The sequence below is a fragment of the Schistocerca cancellata genome, chromosome 4 (assembly GCF_023864275.1).
Source record: "Schistocerca cancellata isolate TAMUIC-IGC-003103 chromosome 4, iqSchCanc2.1, whole genome shotgun sequence".
Taxonomy (NCBI): Eukaryota; Metazoa; Arthropoda; class Insecta; order Orthoptera; family Acrididae; genus Schistocerca; species Schistocerca cancellata.
Window position 1 is genome coordinate 304,022,107 of NC_064629.1, and position 14,112 is coordinate 304,036,218.

The following is a 14,112-nucleotide window of genomic DNA, read 5'->3' on the forward strand; positions in this document are numbered from 1 at the left end:
AAAGTTCTAATCCTCTTGTGAAGTAAATAAACCTAAAAACTGTAAGTTTGTTAGGTTGGTTACATTTTTCAGGCACCGTAATCAAACTACTTTACTTTCATATCTGTGGATTCTAGTGGGTAATTGCAAATGATTAAGAAAACTTCATAATTATTGATACCACATTGTTTTATTATCTGTAATAGGAAATACATGGAGTTTAGTTTTCACTCAAAAAGGATAATTTTTCTTCATATGTCCAATTCACATACGTAGTCCATGTGTGCTTACATAAATGCAGAACATAAAACACGTTGACATGTACAATAGTATAAACATTTTAAAAACACTAACAACTAGTAATTTTGAACCACAGATTGTGTGTAAGCTTAAAGGAACAATGCACTCATAAGAGTATGCACTGAAAAATATGATTTGAAAATTGCTATTCCCTCTAATATCACATTTAGCTCATATGATTCATTGCCAAAGGAAATGATAATTACATAACTGAATTTATTCATTCCAACATGTGTATTCTGACTACACAACAAATTATGAGCAATGTACATAAGTTTTTTGAGTTGATACTGTTTTATAAATGAAAACCTTTTCTCAAATATTGTTTTACCACACAGATTAAACAACTTACACCCATGTGCTCAGAGCTTATTTGTTGTAAGGAAATCAGTGAGTGACCAGGATGCAATACAGAAACACACTTGCTGCAAATAAAACTTAACGAAAGTTAGTTCGTTAACACTTTCGGGGTTTCTGCACTTTAGTGTTGCTGGAACAGACCAAATCGGATGAACATAATGTTTCACCCAACAGATAGTACAATTTATAGCCATATGTATCAGGCTCTGTTTGATTTGAAGAAAACTATTATTGACCAAGATGCATTAAGGAATCAAATTAATGGGTGGGAAACAGAATCGAAGGGTGAGAGATTTTTTCAGACCGTTTACAGATGACAATGGAAAAGTGAAGCCATTGCTTTTTTGTTACCAGCACAAGTGGCAAAGGGAACTTTTGAAAAGGTATGGTAGCGTTTAGGGTATGTTTGCTTGATGCAACATACAAGACAACGAAGTATGACATTCCACTATTTTTCTTGGTAGTGAGAGCTAATGTATGCTAGTTAGCAGGTGGGATATTCTTCATTCAAGTAGAAAACACTGCTTCAATTAAAGAGGCTCTAGAAATTTTCAAGGCACGGAACCCAGATTGGAATCCAGTTCCATGGGTTACAGATTTCTCTGAGCCTGAGATATGGGCAACTAAAGGAACATTTCCAATGTCAAGAGTTTATCTTTGTTTATTTCATCGAAAGCAAGCCTGGCAATGGTGGCTTAGCAACAAGAACAGTTTAGATGTACCGGGAGATAGTGAGCAAATTCTGAAGCTGTGGGAAGAAATTGTAGAGTCACCATCTGAAGAACAATTCTTCACTGCAAAACAAAACCTTCAATCTCATGAATTATTAACTAGAAATTCTGGTGCACTTGATTATTTTAATAAGCAATGGCTTTCAGTGTCTGAAAGGTGGGTGAAGGCCTATGAGGACAAGGAGAATTTCTTCGCCAATATAACTACTACTAATGGTGTTGAATCACTAAATAAAAGAGTGAAACATTTTTTTCTTAGACATTCAGCAGATATAACATTGACAGGTGTTGTTAAAGTTTTAATAAATGATTTCCTCCCTAGCCTGTTTAAAAAATATTGTCTGAAGAATTCAGCTGTGAAATCTTACAGCAGAGAGATTCCTCACTTCTTGCATAACAAGTCACACAAATTTGTGAATCACGTAATGAAAATATATTCTTCAGCGCACACTGGACTTACTGAAAGCTAAGTGAGAGAAATGGGTGAGGGGTTATTTTGTGTAGAATGTGCTGAGGCCAAGGATTGTTATTATGTGGTGAATTCCGCAAAGCCTAATTGCACACGTGAATACTTCCATGCAAACATTTCTGCGCAATTTTCATTTATTACCCTGGCTGGGACTTTCATAAGTTGAATGACAGTTACAAGAACAGCCCTTTCATTTGTCTCGATGGGACCTTTGGGTTTGGCTCAAGCAGCAGTTGGTGTGAATCTGCCAGTCCTGTATTACAAAGTTCAGAGGATACCAGCAGTGAGGAGGCAGTAAACCAAGGCAGTGACAATCCCAGAAACTCAACTTCATCAGAGGAGCAAGATGAAAGGCAGTTAGCTAGGCTGGTTATAAACCTGACCTACAGCACTATAAACATTAACAGACTTTGAGAATGTGTGCACTAGCTACATCTTATCCTGAGGATGATGTAATAGCATCATGATTTTAAGAAAAATCAGAAATTTGCCTTTCTGTTTACATGAACACCAAGGCCACTTCTGCAGCAACCTGTAACAATACAAAATTGTCAAATCGTGTACAGTGAAGTGGAAAAATAACATGCTCCTAGAAATATAATTCAGAATCAGATACTATACTCACTTTTGTCTCCATGTGGTAATTTGTTTACTGTACAGAAAACCTGGAAAATTCAGCCATTTGTCTGAAACTGTAGCTGAGCACTCACTCATTTGTGTTCATTATATTTTCCCTTGGACTGATACGGTCTTGACTAAGTGCAGAAAGCAAAATTAATTGAAAAAAATTGCCTTGTAATAAGAATTCATGTAAATAAATGTTATCACATTACGCACCTTGATGATACACAACCAGGTAATGTGCCACAGCAGCCTTATTTGTAACGGTAGGGACTACCGCACCTGGGTATGCATTGTGTGTCAATTACACTTTCCACGAGAGAAGGAGGTTCAGAGGAATGATCACAACATTGCCTCTCGCTGCTGGGAGAAGACAGCTGTGTCATCTGAATGGGAATACAATGATTAACTTTAAAATAACTTGGCCTGCAAGTGATTTTAATCAAAAATCAATGCAGATACTGACATACCTTGATGTTTGCTTGTGGCTTGTCCATTGCTCCCATGCAATACAAAAGAACCAAAAAAGCTGATCTGAATGCTGCTTTTAAATGTGGCACAAGAACACAGAGTACCTGTGAACCGTGAAATAATGTAGTAAGCAAAAACAGGGTAAACAATACATATTTAACATATTTCATGATGAAGCATATGTAACACGTTTAACTGCAAAAGGGGATAACTCCCACACCATCCACAGCTTTAAAATAGAAGATAGATTGCAATTCTTACCTATCACTACTGCAATCTATATATGACTGACAAGGTGTTGAGAAAAATTTCCTTTGCAATATAATAATATGTATGTACACTGAGTAACTGTGGTAAATAGTACAGATTCATTCTACTTGATGCAGAGTACACATAACATGTCTAAGAATGGTAATATTATAACAACGCAAAGCCCAGGATGGAATAACAATTTTACACTTATCCATCTTGGCTTTCAGCCAAAGCTCCTTCATCTGAAATACAAATTAGACACACATTCTGGCCACAGTAGTGAGAGACATTGGTCATGGGTGTGTATTTTTCTATTTCACATGAAGGCCTTTGGGCTGGAAGCTGAGTTATCAATCTTTTCATTGTACCAATTTGTGAGAACATTTTGTATCCTTTTTGTAATGTTAATATTCTACTTCATTAAGTCTGCCACAATTGGGAAGTCCTCAATTAAAGCTGATCTTCAACAGACAATTTCTACTTTTTGGATAGTGAATGTCAAACATACTGTGTGAATTTGGAATTAGCAGCAAAATGTCAGTTCGTCTTTAGCAAAATGTAGAACACTGCCTGCCATGACATACAAATTTCATTGTAGTAAATTACAATTTACAGGATACGTTTATCAGCAGTGACTAAGGGCTTAACCCATTGTCTAATTATCAACCATCAAAGATCCTCTTGCAACATTGTCTAAATTGTTTACTCTATCTGCAAGGTTGCTTTCACCTCTTAACAAGTTGTTTTACAGAAGTAATTGCAGATGTAACACATGTCATTAAAATTTCAGTATGGAAAAAAATCAAACACTGTGTGTGACATGACTTTTACCAAGCACCCCTATACTCTATACAATGAGTTGATAAAATATTAGGAGTTGCACACACAGAATGAGTGGTATCATGCAACACATTAATGTCTCCATTTTTTACGTACCTATCCCTGCACTTCATAGGTCAATGAAAATGTCAGAGCTACTGAGGTAAATCTTTCCAAATAGGTGAGGCTCTATACCATCTCACTGTTAGAAATTAAAGGGGCAGGATAACAAATTAGGAGTAGCTCAAGGAGTGTGTGTTGATCTCAAGAAGATTGGCAAGCAGGGGGATAAGTAGCTACTGGAATGATACTACCAATGAAAATAGCAATACTTTAGTGATTAATGGATCTACAGACCAGAGCCTCAGACAAATTCGTATATGTATACACATATAGGTAGAATAATTGAATAATCTTTGGGAATTGTATATAACAGCCAATTGTGTGTCAGAGTAACTGTACAACAACATTTAGTCCATTCATGCACGTGATGAGGCATTAGCTACTTTTAAGACAAGAGCTCCTTTCATCTGACCACCACCAGACTGCATACAGCAAATTCCACAACAGTGGAACAATAAAACTTTTAAGCGAAAAGATCTAAAATTGTACCCCATAGTACAGTACAAGAACCATGTAGATTGAGTCATCCCAGGTGCCTCTACCTTTCAGTAATTATAGTAATATGTAGTGAAAGGGGGAAAAAAACTGTAAGAGAGATAAGGTGGAGGGAATGGGGGCAGAGAGAGAAAGAATTTGCTTACAGGAAGATTTATAAGGCACATATTATTAGAACAGGAAAAGTTTTTGGTAAGGTAGGACAAACTATGAGAGGAGGAAGGGGCAGCTGGCACTTGTGCAGACTAGACAATGGGTGTTATGTGGAAGCAGTCCAAGTTTTGAACCAACTATTGTGAAAAGTCTAGATCAGGGCCAGTGGCGTACTTATACCTTTCGCGCAGGAATGTTTTCAGCACTTCTTGTGAAGTATAATGGAACAAAAGAGGGTGTGTCAGCTGTGTTATACAGCCAATGAGATAGCAGTAGGCAGACTACATGTTTCAATGTAATACATTTGAAAGAAAGGATGAAACATTGTTGTAAACAAGAATCATATATTTAACTGCTCCCTGTTTGAGTCACAGCTATTTAAAATGTGCTAGCATCTGAAAACTGAGTTCAGTGTCACAACCCAAGGTGTATTCGAGAAAGTAGTGAAATATTTTTCTCCTCTTGAGTTGGTATGCAATCAATGTACACAAGAACAATTAGTAAGTGGATCAATGTTTTTTACTTAAATCATGGAAGACTGTAGGTGGAACGGTGCTTTTTAATATAGCACACGTGCAACTATCAATGAATACTGATCCACCTACCTTCTTCCACGATGGAATTTAAAAAAAAAAAAAAAAAAAAAAAAAAAAAAAATTGATCTTGTTACTCACCATCACATCTGACATTTCCATGTCTCTGCAATTAATCCATGAGATATACACAAGCAGATGACATCATCATGCAGAACAATCACTGAAATCAGTAACTTATAGCTTGCGCCCCTTATCACAAAATATTTCTCAAAACTCCTGAATACAATGAAAAACAGAAAACATAAAAATGCTTTACAATTTCAGCGCTAGAAGTATATTGTGTCTGTTCTTGTCTCTCATTGAATATGTCAAAGAATCATTCTTCTGGCTACGCAAAACTATCGCTCGCCAACCAATGAGCAGTGGATAAGCACCATTTTGACTATCGCTGGCCCTGACCTAGATTTTAGCACCAGTTATATAAAATCAAATTGGCTTCAGCAACTGGTTTATTAAATTTAAATAAATACTACTGGCTGTCTTGCTATGTTCATGCCTAACTGATTCAGGGGGCTGAGCTGTATTTTGTATTTTATTTATGTTCCTCTTTTAGTCCAGGGTGATTGGTATGGGCATCAATGCAAGTAAGTAGTTCTTTCAATGATTATAATTGTAGTATATTAGTTTCAGAAAATGTATGCACAATAAATTTATTTTGACTTACATATTCTTGGAGCTAAATTTCCTTCAGCAGAGAGGTAGGACACACACACACACACACACACACACACACACACACACACACACACACACACACACACACACAAAAAGGTGGGAATTTAAGGAGATGGGACCTGGATAAACTGAAAGAACCAGAGGTTGTACAGAGTTTCAGGGAGAGCATAAGGGAACAATTGACAGGAATGGGGGAAAGAAATACAGTAGAAGAAGAATGGGTAGCTTTGAGGGATGAAGTAGTGATGGCAGCAGAGGATCAAGTAGGTGAAAAGACGAGGGCTAGTAGAAATCCTTGGGTAACAGAAGAAATATTGAATTTAATTGATGAAAGGAGAAAATATAAAAATGCAGTAAATGAAGCAGGCAAAAAGGAATACAAACGTCTCAAAAATGAGATCGACAGGAAGTGCAAAATGGCTAAGCAGGGATGGCTAGAGGACAAATGTAAGGATGCAGAGGCTTATCTCACTAGGGGTAAGATAGATACTTCCTACAGGAAAATTAAAGAGACCTTTGGAGATAAGAGAACCACTTGTATGAACATCACGAGCTCAGATGGAAACCCAGTTCTAAGCAAAGAAGGGAAAGCAGAAAGGTGAAGGAGTATATAGAGGGTCTATACAAGGGCGATGTACCTGAGGACAATATTATGGAAATGGAAGAGGATGTAGATGAAGATGAAATGGGAGATACGATACTGCGTGAAGAGTTTGACAGAGCACTGAAAGACCTCAGTCGAAACAAGGCCCCCGGAGTAGACAACATTCCATTGGAACTACTGATGGCCTTGGGAGAGCCAGTCCTGACAAAACTCTACCATCTGGTGAGCAAGATGTATGAAACAGGCGAAATACCCTCAGACTTCAAGAAGAATATAATAATTCCAATCCCAAAGAAAGCAGGTGTTGTCAGATGTGAAAATTACCGAACAATCAGTTTAATAAGCCACAGCTGCAAAATACTAACACGAATTCTTTACAGACGAATGGAAAAACTAGTAGCAGCTGACCTCGGGGAAGATCAGTTTGGATTCCGTAGAAATACTGGAACACGTGAGGCAATACTGACCTTACGACTTCTCTTAGAAGAAAGATTAAGGAAAGGCAAACCTAAGTTTCTAGCATTTGTAGACTTAGAGAAACCTTTTGACAATGTTGACTGGAATACTCTCTTTCAAATTCTAAAGGTGGCAGGGGTAAAATACAGGGAGCGAAAGGCTATTTACAATTTGTACAGAAACCAGATGGCAGTTATAAGAGTCGAGGGACATGAAAGGGAAGCAGTGGTTGGGAAGGGAGTAAGACAGGGTTGTAGCCTCCCCCCGATGTTATTCAATCTGTATATTGAGCAAGCAGTAAAGGAAACAAAAGAAAAATTCGGTGTAGGTATTAAAATCCATGGAGAAGAAATAAAAACTGAGGTTCGCCGATGACATTGTAATTCTGTCAGAGACAGCAAAGGACTTAGAAGAGCACTTGAACGGAATGGATGGTGTCTTGAAGGGAGGATATAAGATGAACATCAACAAAAGCAAAACGAGGATAATGGAATGTAGTCGAATTAAGTCGGTTGATGTTGAGGGTATTAGATTAGGAAATGAGACACTTAAAGTAGTAAAGGAGTTTTGCTATTTGGGGAGCAAAATAACTGATGATGGTCGAAGTAGAGAGGATATAAAATGTAGACTGGCAATGGCAAGGAAAGCATTTCTAAAGAAGAGAAATTTGTTAACATCGAGTACAGATTTAAGTGTCAGGAAGCCATTTCTGAAAGTATTTGTATGGAGTGTAGCCATGTATGGAAGTGAAACATGGACGATAAATAGTTTGGACAAGAAGAGAATAGAAGCTTTCAAAATGTGGTGCTACAGAAGAATGCTGAAGATTAGATGGGTAGATCACATAACTAATGAGGAAGTATTGAATAGGATTGGGGAGAAGAGAAGTTTGTGGCACAACTTGACCAGAAGAAGGGATCGGTTGGTAGGACATGTTCTGAGGCATCAAGGGATCACCAATTTAGTATTGGAGGGCAGCATGGAGGGTAAAAATCGTAGGGAGAGACCAAGAGATGAATATACTAAGCAGATTCAGAAGGATGTAGGTTGCAGTAGGTACTGGGAGATGAAGAAGCTTGCACAGGATAGAGTAGCATGTAGAGCTGCATCAAACCAATCTCGGGACTGAAGACCACAACAACAACATGCACAATAAATTTCTTTTGACTTACATATTCTTGGAGCTAAATTTGCTTCAGCAGAGAGGTAGGATACTTCAGATTGCAGCTGTTCAAGCAAAGCATGTTATCTTACACCTTCCATCCATTTTCATACAGTGTGATTACGAGACTTGGGCAGTATGTGGTACACCAAGAAGCTGAATATCCCACACACAACACCGCTTTTATGATCCTGATAATGGAAGACCACCGGCTTGTGGGTTTGACGATGTTAAATCGTCCACACATTCTCGAAGCCTCTTCAGCGTTCTAGCAATTGCTTCTCTGTTTTTACAGTTGTAGGTCAGGTTTATGACCTGCCTTGCTAATTCCCGTGCATCTTGCTCCTCTGATGAAGTTGAGTTTCTGGGATTGTCACTGCCTTGGTTTACTGCCTCCTCACTGCTGGTATCCTCTGAACTTTGTAATACAGGGCTGGCAGGTTCAGACCAACTGCTGCTTGAGCCAAACCCAAAGGTCCCATCGAGACAAATGAAAGGGCTGTTCTTGTAACTGTCATTCAACTTATGAAAGTCCCAGCCAGGGTAATAAATGAAAATTGCGCAGAAATGTTTGCATGGATATTTCCACCTTTGGAAGTCTTCACATGTGCAATTAGGCTTTGCAGAATTCACCACATAGTAACAATCCTTGGCCTCGGCACTTTCTACACAAAATAACCCCTCGCCCATTTCTCTCACTGAGCTTTCGGTAAGTTCAGTTTGCGCTGAAGAATATGTTTTCATTACGTGATTCACAAATTCGTGTGACTTGTTATGCAAGAAGTGAGGAATCTCTCTGCTGTAAGATTTCACAGCTGAATTCTTCAGACAATATTTTTTAAACAGGCTAGGGAGGAAATCATTTATTAAAACTTTAACAACACCTGTCAATGTTTTATCTGCTGAATGTCGAAGAAAAAAATGTTTCACTCTTTTATTTAGTGATTCAACACCATTAGTAGTAGTTATATTGGCGAAGAAATTCTCCTTATCCTCATAGGCCTTCACCCACCTTTCAGATACTGAAAGCCATTGCTTATTAAAATAATCAAGTGCACCAGAATTTCTAGTTAATAATTCATGAGATTGAAGGTTTTGTTTTGCAGTTAAGAATTGTTCTTCAGATGGTGACTCAGCAATTCCTTCCCACAGCTTCATGATTTGCTCACTATCACCCGGTATGTCTAAATTGTTCTTTTTGCTAAGCCACAATTGCCAGGCTTGCTTTCGATGAAATAAACAAAGATAAACCCTTGACATTGGAAATGTTCCTTCAATTGCCCGTATCACAGGCTCAGAGAAATCTGTAACCCATGAAACTGGATTCCAGTCTGAGTTCCATGCCGTGAAAATTTCTATAGCCTCTTTAATTGAAGCAGTGTTTTCTACTTGAATGAAGAATATCCCAACTACTAAATAGCATACATTAGTTTTCACTACCAAGAAAAATAATGGAATGTCATACTTCATTGTCTTGTATGTTGCATCAAGCAAACATACCCTACCATACTTTTTCAAAAGTTCCCTTTGCCACTTGTGCTGGTAACAAAAAAAGCAATGGCTGCACTTTTCCATTGTCATCTGTAAACGGTCTGAAAAAAATCTCTCAGCCTTCGATTCCTTTTCCCATCCATTAATTTGATTCCTTAATGCATCTTGGTCAATAACAGTTTTCTTCAAATCAAACAGAGCCCGATACATATGGCTATAAATTGTACTATCTGTTGGGTAAAACATTATGTTCATCCGATCTGGTCTGTTTTCCCCAGTGAAATTTTTTTCCACAAATCTGTCCAGTTCTAACTTAATTATCCGAACTGAGTTCGTCCCCTTTGTAACTATATCCCTGATCTCCTTTGAAAGCAAAGGGTGTATGTGTCCAATCGTTTTCACACATTCAATGCCATGATTATGGCGGCTTGCGTGGGAGGCAGCCACATAATATCGCAGATAACTTTTTGGTACCTGTGTCGACTCCAAGTCGAGTTTCAGTTTCTCAGTAACCTTTAATACAATACAAATTTATCAATGAATTACAAATATTTATATACAAGAGCTAGCCAAATGACATACATGTAACTTATCAGGCTAATATATCTACACTCATTACTCAGTTGGATACTCACTCTTTTTTTTTGAACTGTATGTTGCTGAGTTTATCGCATAATCGGGGAATACCCTGACACACTTAACATCCAATGTTGCTGGACAGCCTTTCTTTTGTGTGTCCATGAGAACTTTTCTCTTCTTCTTTGGGTTAACATGGTCCACCTTTATGTATAAAATAAACAAAATTTTATAACTCCCTGTAACTATTCCTTTTTGATTGAAAATATATGTAATTGCTACTTAGATCTTTATTTTACTTACTAGATGATCTGCAACAGGAGTCTCCTTTTTATGATATAACGGGCCAAGAGTACATTCTCTTTTCACTAAGCTTTCAACACAGAAAACAGGGCCAAAAAACTGTATTGGTATGTTGCCTTTTGTGTGGCTGTAGAAGAAGCCTGTCTCATCTGGTAAAAACAGAATTTTAATTAAATCTACAATCATGTCACTGCACATATATGGGGTAGGCCACTGATGTACATGGAAACTTATGTAGCAGGCCTATGTAAAATATGTATGATAGCATCACGAAAAACAAACAGAATTTATTGCAAAAACCAATTACCTTGTCATGAACTAGTACAATCAAGATCAGTTTATTCATACACGAATGGATATTGTTTACTATTGGATAAAAGTAGTTGTCTTTGACCACTGAAGCAAAGAGCATGGAAGTGATGTCAGTACTTAGTTGCAGTATTTTCACTCATTAATGGGTAGATAGTTTTGTAAATTAAGCTGCTTTAACTGTACAGGAACAATGACCCAAATGATCAATAGATATACAATACAGAGTCGCCTGTGGTCAGTGATGTTTAGGATACACTGTAAAAAATCTTGCCAGAGTAGAGGCAGGAAGATTGACATTTCGTGCGTTGATGCTGCTACAAATACTTAATTTAAAAAATGTATCAGTACCTACACTTGAGTTACATTTTAATCCCTGCATGTCTTAAATGTTTCCAAAATCAATTTCTTTCATTTCTTCTTCCCACATGTCTTTTGTTCACGGTATTCTATTAATGTGTGCGTGTTTTTTTTCTCCACATTTCTCATTTCTGATGTATATGGAGAAAACTAATTGTTTCCTTCACACTACAGTAACAAATTCAATTTGTAGGCTACATTCTATAAACTTTGACAATGGTTGTCCTTTATGAAATTTCATTCTTAGTTATCTATTCCCATTAACAAATTTATATTTTTCGCTACATAGCCATTAATGTTATTTGGCTATTGTTTCGTGTGTGCTACATGGCTTGCTGTCTTCCCCATCCTACTACGACTGATTTACTCGATTGAACAGTACGTAGTGCGAGAATGAAAAGTGTAATGTGTTCACAGAATGAAAATATGCAAGACATGTTTAACTCGAGAAATGTACAAATCTGATTTACAAACGACGTTATTTACTACAAATAAATATAATTACATTTATTTGTAACGCAGCCAAAGGATATAAATGGAATACATCTATGTAACAACTATGTAATTATGTTACATCTGAACACAAAAACGAATTAGGAACACTTACGTTTAGCAGCACCTGAAGGAGACTGGCGATAATACGCACTTCTTCTAACTGAGTCTGCGTAGCCATGGACGCGCAAGTTGCTCAGAAGATGGACAACATCCTCTTCTGTCTCGCAAAATCCATGAATGTCGCCTTCTCTGTCAATACATACATCTTTCAGCGATGAACGCATTAACCTCTCGAACACATCTACTTCCCGGTCTTCAACACGGTCAGTAGACATAGTCGAAGAAGTGCCCGAAACAGGAGTTTGCGACATACCGCAGCAGCAGAACTCTACAGCACTGAGCCTGTAAAGTGTAAACACACGACTCTCCCGCCACTTTTACGTCAACTCGATTTTCTCCCGCCACTACGTCAGCTCGATTTGTAGTCGCCGATCGATATATCGATATACTTTGCGAACGCTGGGCTACGGGCTGCTGGACTGGGAGGACCAATTGTTTACTGTGTTCAATGCAGGAGATATCAGTGCTGGGGAAGGAGGAGTATATTAGAATCTGAGGACCGTGTCTATAGCATTGATATTTGGTGAAGACGAATCTAGGCTATGTTACGCATCGCAACTCCTACTGATAAATTCATGTGATGTAAATGAAGATCGTTTGATAAAAGTCCAGTAGCATTGATCTTTGGTGAAGACGAATACGCACTAAGTTCCAGAATGAGATTTTCACTCTGCAGCGGAGTGTGCGCTGATATGAAACTTCCTGGCAGGTTAAAACTGTGTGCCCGACCGAGACTCGAACTCGGGACCTTTGCCTTTCGCGGGCAAGTGCTCTACCATCTGAGCTACCGAAGCACGACTCACGCCCGGTCCTCACAGCTTTACTTCTGCCAGTATCTCGTCTCCCACCTTCCAAACTTTACAGAAGCTCTCCTGCGAACCTTGCAGAACTAGCACTCCTGAAAGACGGTCCCGAGTTCGAGTCTCGGTCGGGCACACAGTTTTAATCTGCCAGGAAGTTTCATATCAGCGCACACTTCGCTGCAGAGTGAAAATCTCATTCTGGAAACATCCCCCAGGCTGTGGCTAAGCCATGTCTCCGCAGTATCCTTTCTTTCAGGACTGCTAGTTCTGCAAGGTTTGCAGGAGAGCTTCTGTAAAGTTTGGAAGGTGGGAGACGAGATACTGGCAGAAGTAAAGCTGTGAGGACCGGGCGTGAGTCGTGCTTCGGTAGCTCAGATGGTAGAGCACTTGCCCGCGAAAGGCAAAGGTCCCGAGTTCGAGTCTCGGTCGGGCACACAGTTTTAATCTGCCAGGAAGTTTCACGCACTAAGTTGCTCTTCGCAATTTGTACTGATAAAAGCGAGTGCTGTAAATGTAGATCATTTGACAAAAGCCCAATCAAAGCGCAAGAGGCAAGACGATCACCCGCTCTGGCGTATGGCCTCTTCCAACGGGCCCAGGAACTCGGGCAGGCAACGTAGCGGGCAACCTGCCGCCAAGTCTCCGCGCCGGCTTACGGCACGGTCATGCAGTAGCTGCTAAGCACTTTCTGTCGTGTTGGAAATACCTGTGGCCTCCCCCACACCCTTCCTCAGCACACGGATACCCTTTGTCATAGAACACGAACTATTTCACTAGTTATTTTGTGTTGCGGAATACTTTCACATGCGTAAATTGAAGATAACAGGAACTAAATGTACTACTGCACAAAGAGAGAGAGAGAGAGAGAGCTTTGCAGACGATGCGAGAGTATTTAAAAAACTACACACACTTTATTCAAAGAAATACCAGTACCGCCACACTTGAACACGGACTCTAAAAGAAAAAGACAGTGACACATTTGTGAAACCGTCCCTGAGCACTTCACCCGCTTTTCTGGCCAAAAAACTTGCCTTTGAGCACGGTCTGCTTGAGGAGTTACTAAATCCTACTTAATATGTCTGTAAATACACATTCAAAAAGATTGATGTATAGTAGATTACCTCAATTTTGCGATGTATACCGGCACTGACTCTAAAAAAAAAGATTGCGGCACACTTGTGAAACCTCCCTGTGACACTCACACGCTTTTGTGGGAAACAGATCCCGAAACTAATATCAGCTGCAATACCTGATTTTACATACAAATCGATGATATTTGGAAGTCGAAATAAATATCTCTGTAACTCTAAACAGGACGGTCACTACTTTTGGAGTTTTAGCTGCTCGTTTCAAGGCGCTGCCAGAGAGAGAGAAAACTTTCTAAGTTCT

At 38.8% G+C, this 14,112-nt stretch overlaps 1 protein-coding gene and 1 long non-coding RNA gene across 3 annotated transcripts; both read right to left on the reverse strand.

Annotated features, from left to right (window-relative positions):
* Positions 1–184: 184 nt before the first annotated feature.
* Positions 185–8,394, reverse strand: LOC126183794 (uncharacterized). Of its 2 annotated transcripts, XR_007536815.1 has the most exons (5): positions 8,277–8,394; positions 2,931–3,035; positions 2,677–2,846; positions 2,465–2,594; positions 185–2,371 (listed from the first exon to the last, which is right to left on the reverse strand). It is a non-coding gene; the product is annotated as an uncharacterized LOC126183794 (long non-coding RNA). The 2 variants fall into 2 exon arrangements; XR_007536814.1 differs by having other exon boundaries at positions 2,465–2,846.
* Positions 8,395–10,372: 1,978 nt separating this feature from the next.
* LOC126184179 (uncharacterized) lies at positions 10,373–12,200 on the reverse strand. The gene is made up of 3 exons (XM_049926548.1): positions 11,913–12,200; positions 10,637–10,785; positions 10,373–10,537 (listed from the first exon to the last, which is right to left on the reverse strand). Exons 1-3 carry the CDS (start codon positions 12,169–12,171, stop codon positions 10,373–10,375), a joined length of 573 nt encoding a protein of 190 aa, XP_049782505.1. The 5' UTR covers positions 12,172–12,200.
* Between the last annotated feature and the right edge of the window lie 1,912 nt (positions 12,201–14,112).

Excerpts from the sequence above, each read along its gene's own strand:
- LOC126184179 (XM_049926548.1), bottom strand. The coding sequence starts at position 12,171 with ATGTCGCAAACTCCTGTTTCGGGCACTTCTTCGACTATGTCTACTGAC. Across the intron at positions 10,786-11,912 it reads TCCTTCAGGTGCTGCTAAAC|ATGAGACAGGCTTCTTCTAC; the intron begins GTAAGTGTTCCT and ends TGTTTTTACCAG. Across the intron at positions 10,538-10,636 it reads CTCCTGTTGCAGATCATCTA|GTGGACCATGTTAACCCAAA; the intron begins GTAAGTAAAATA and ends TTATACATAAAG.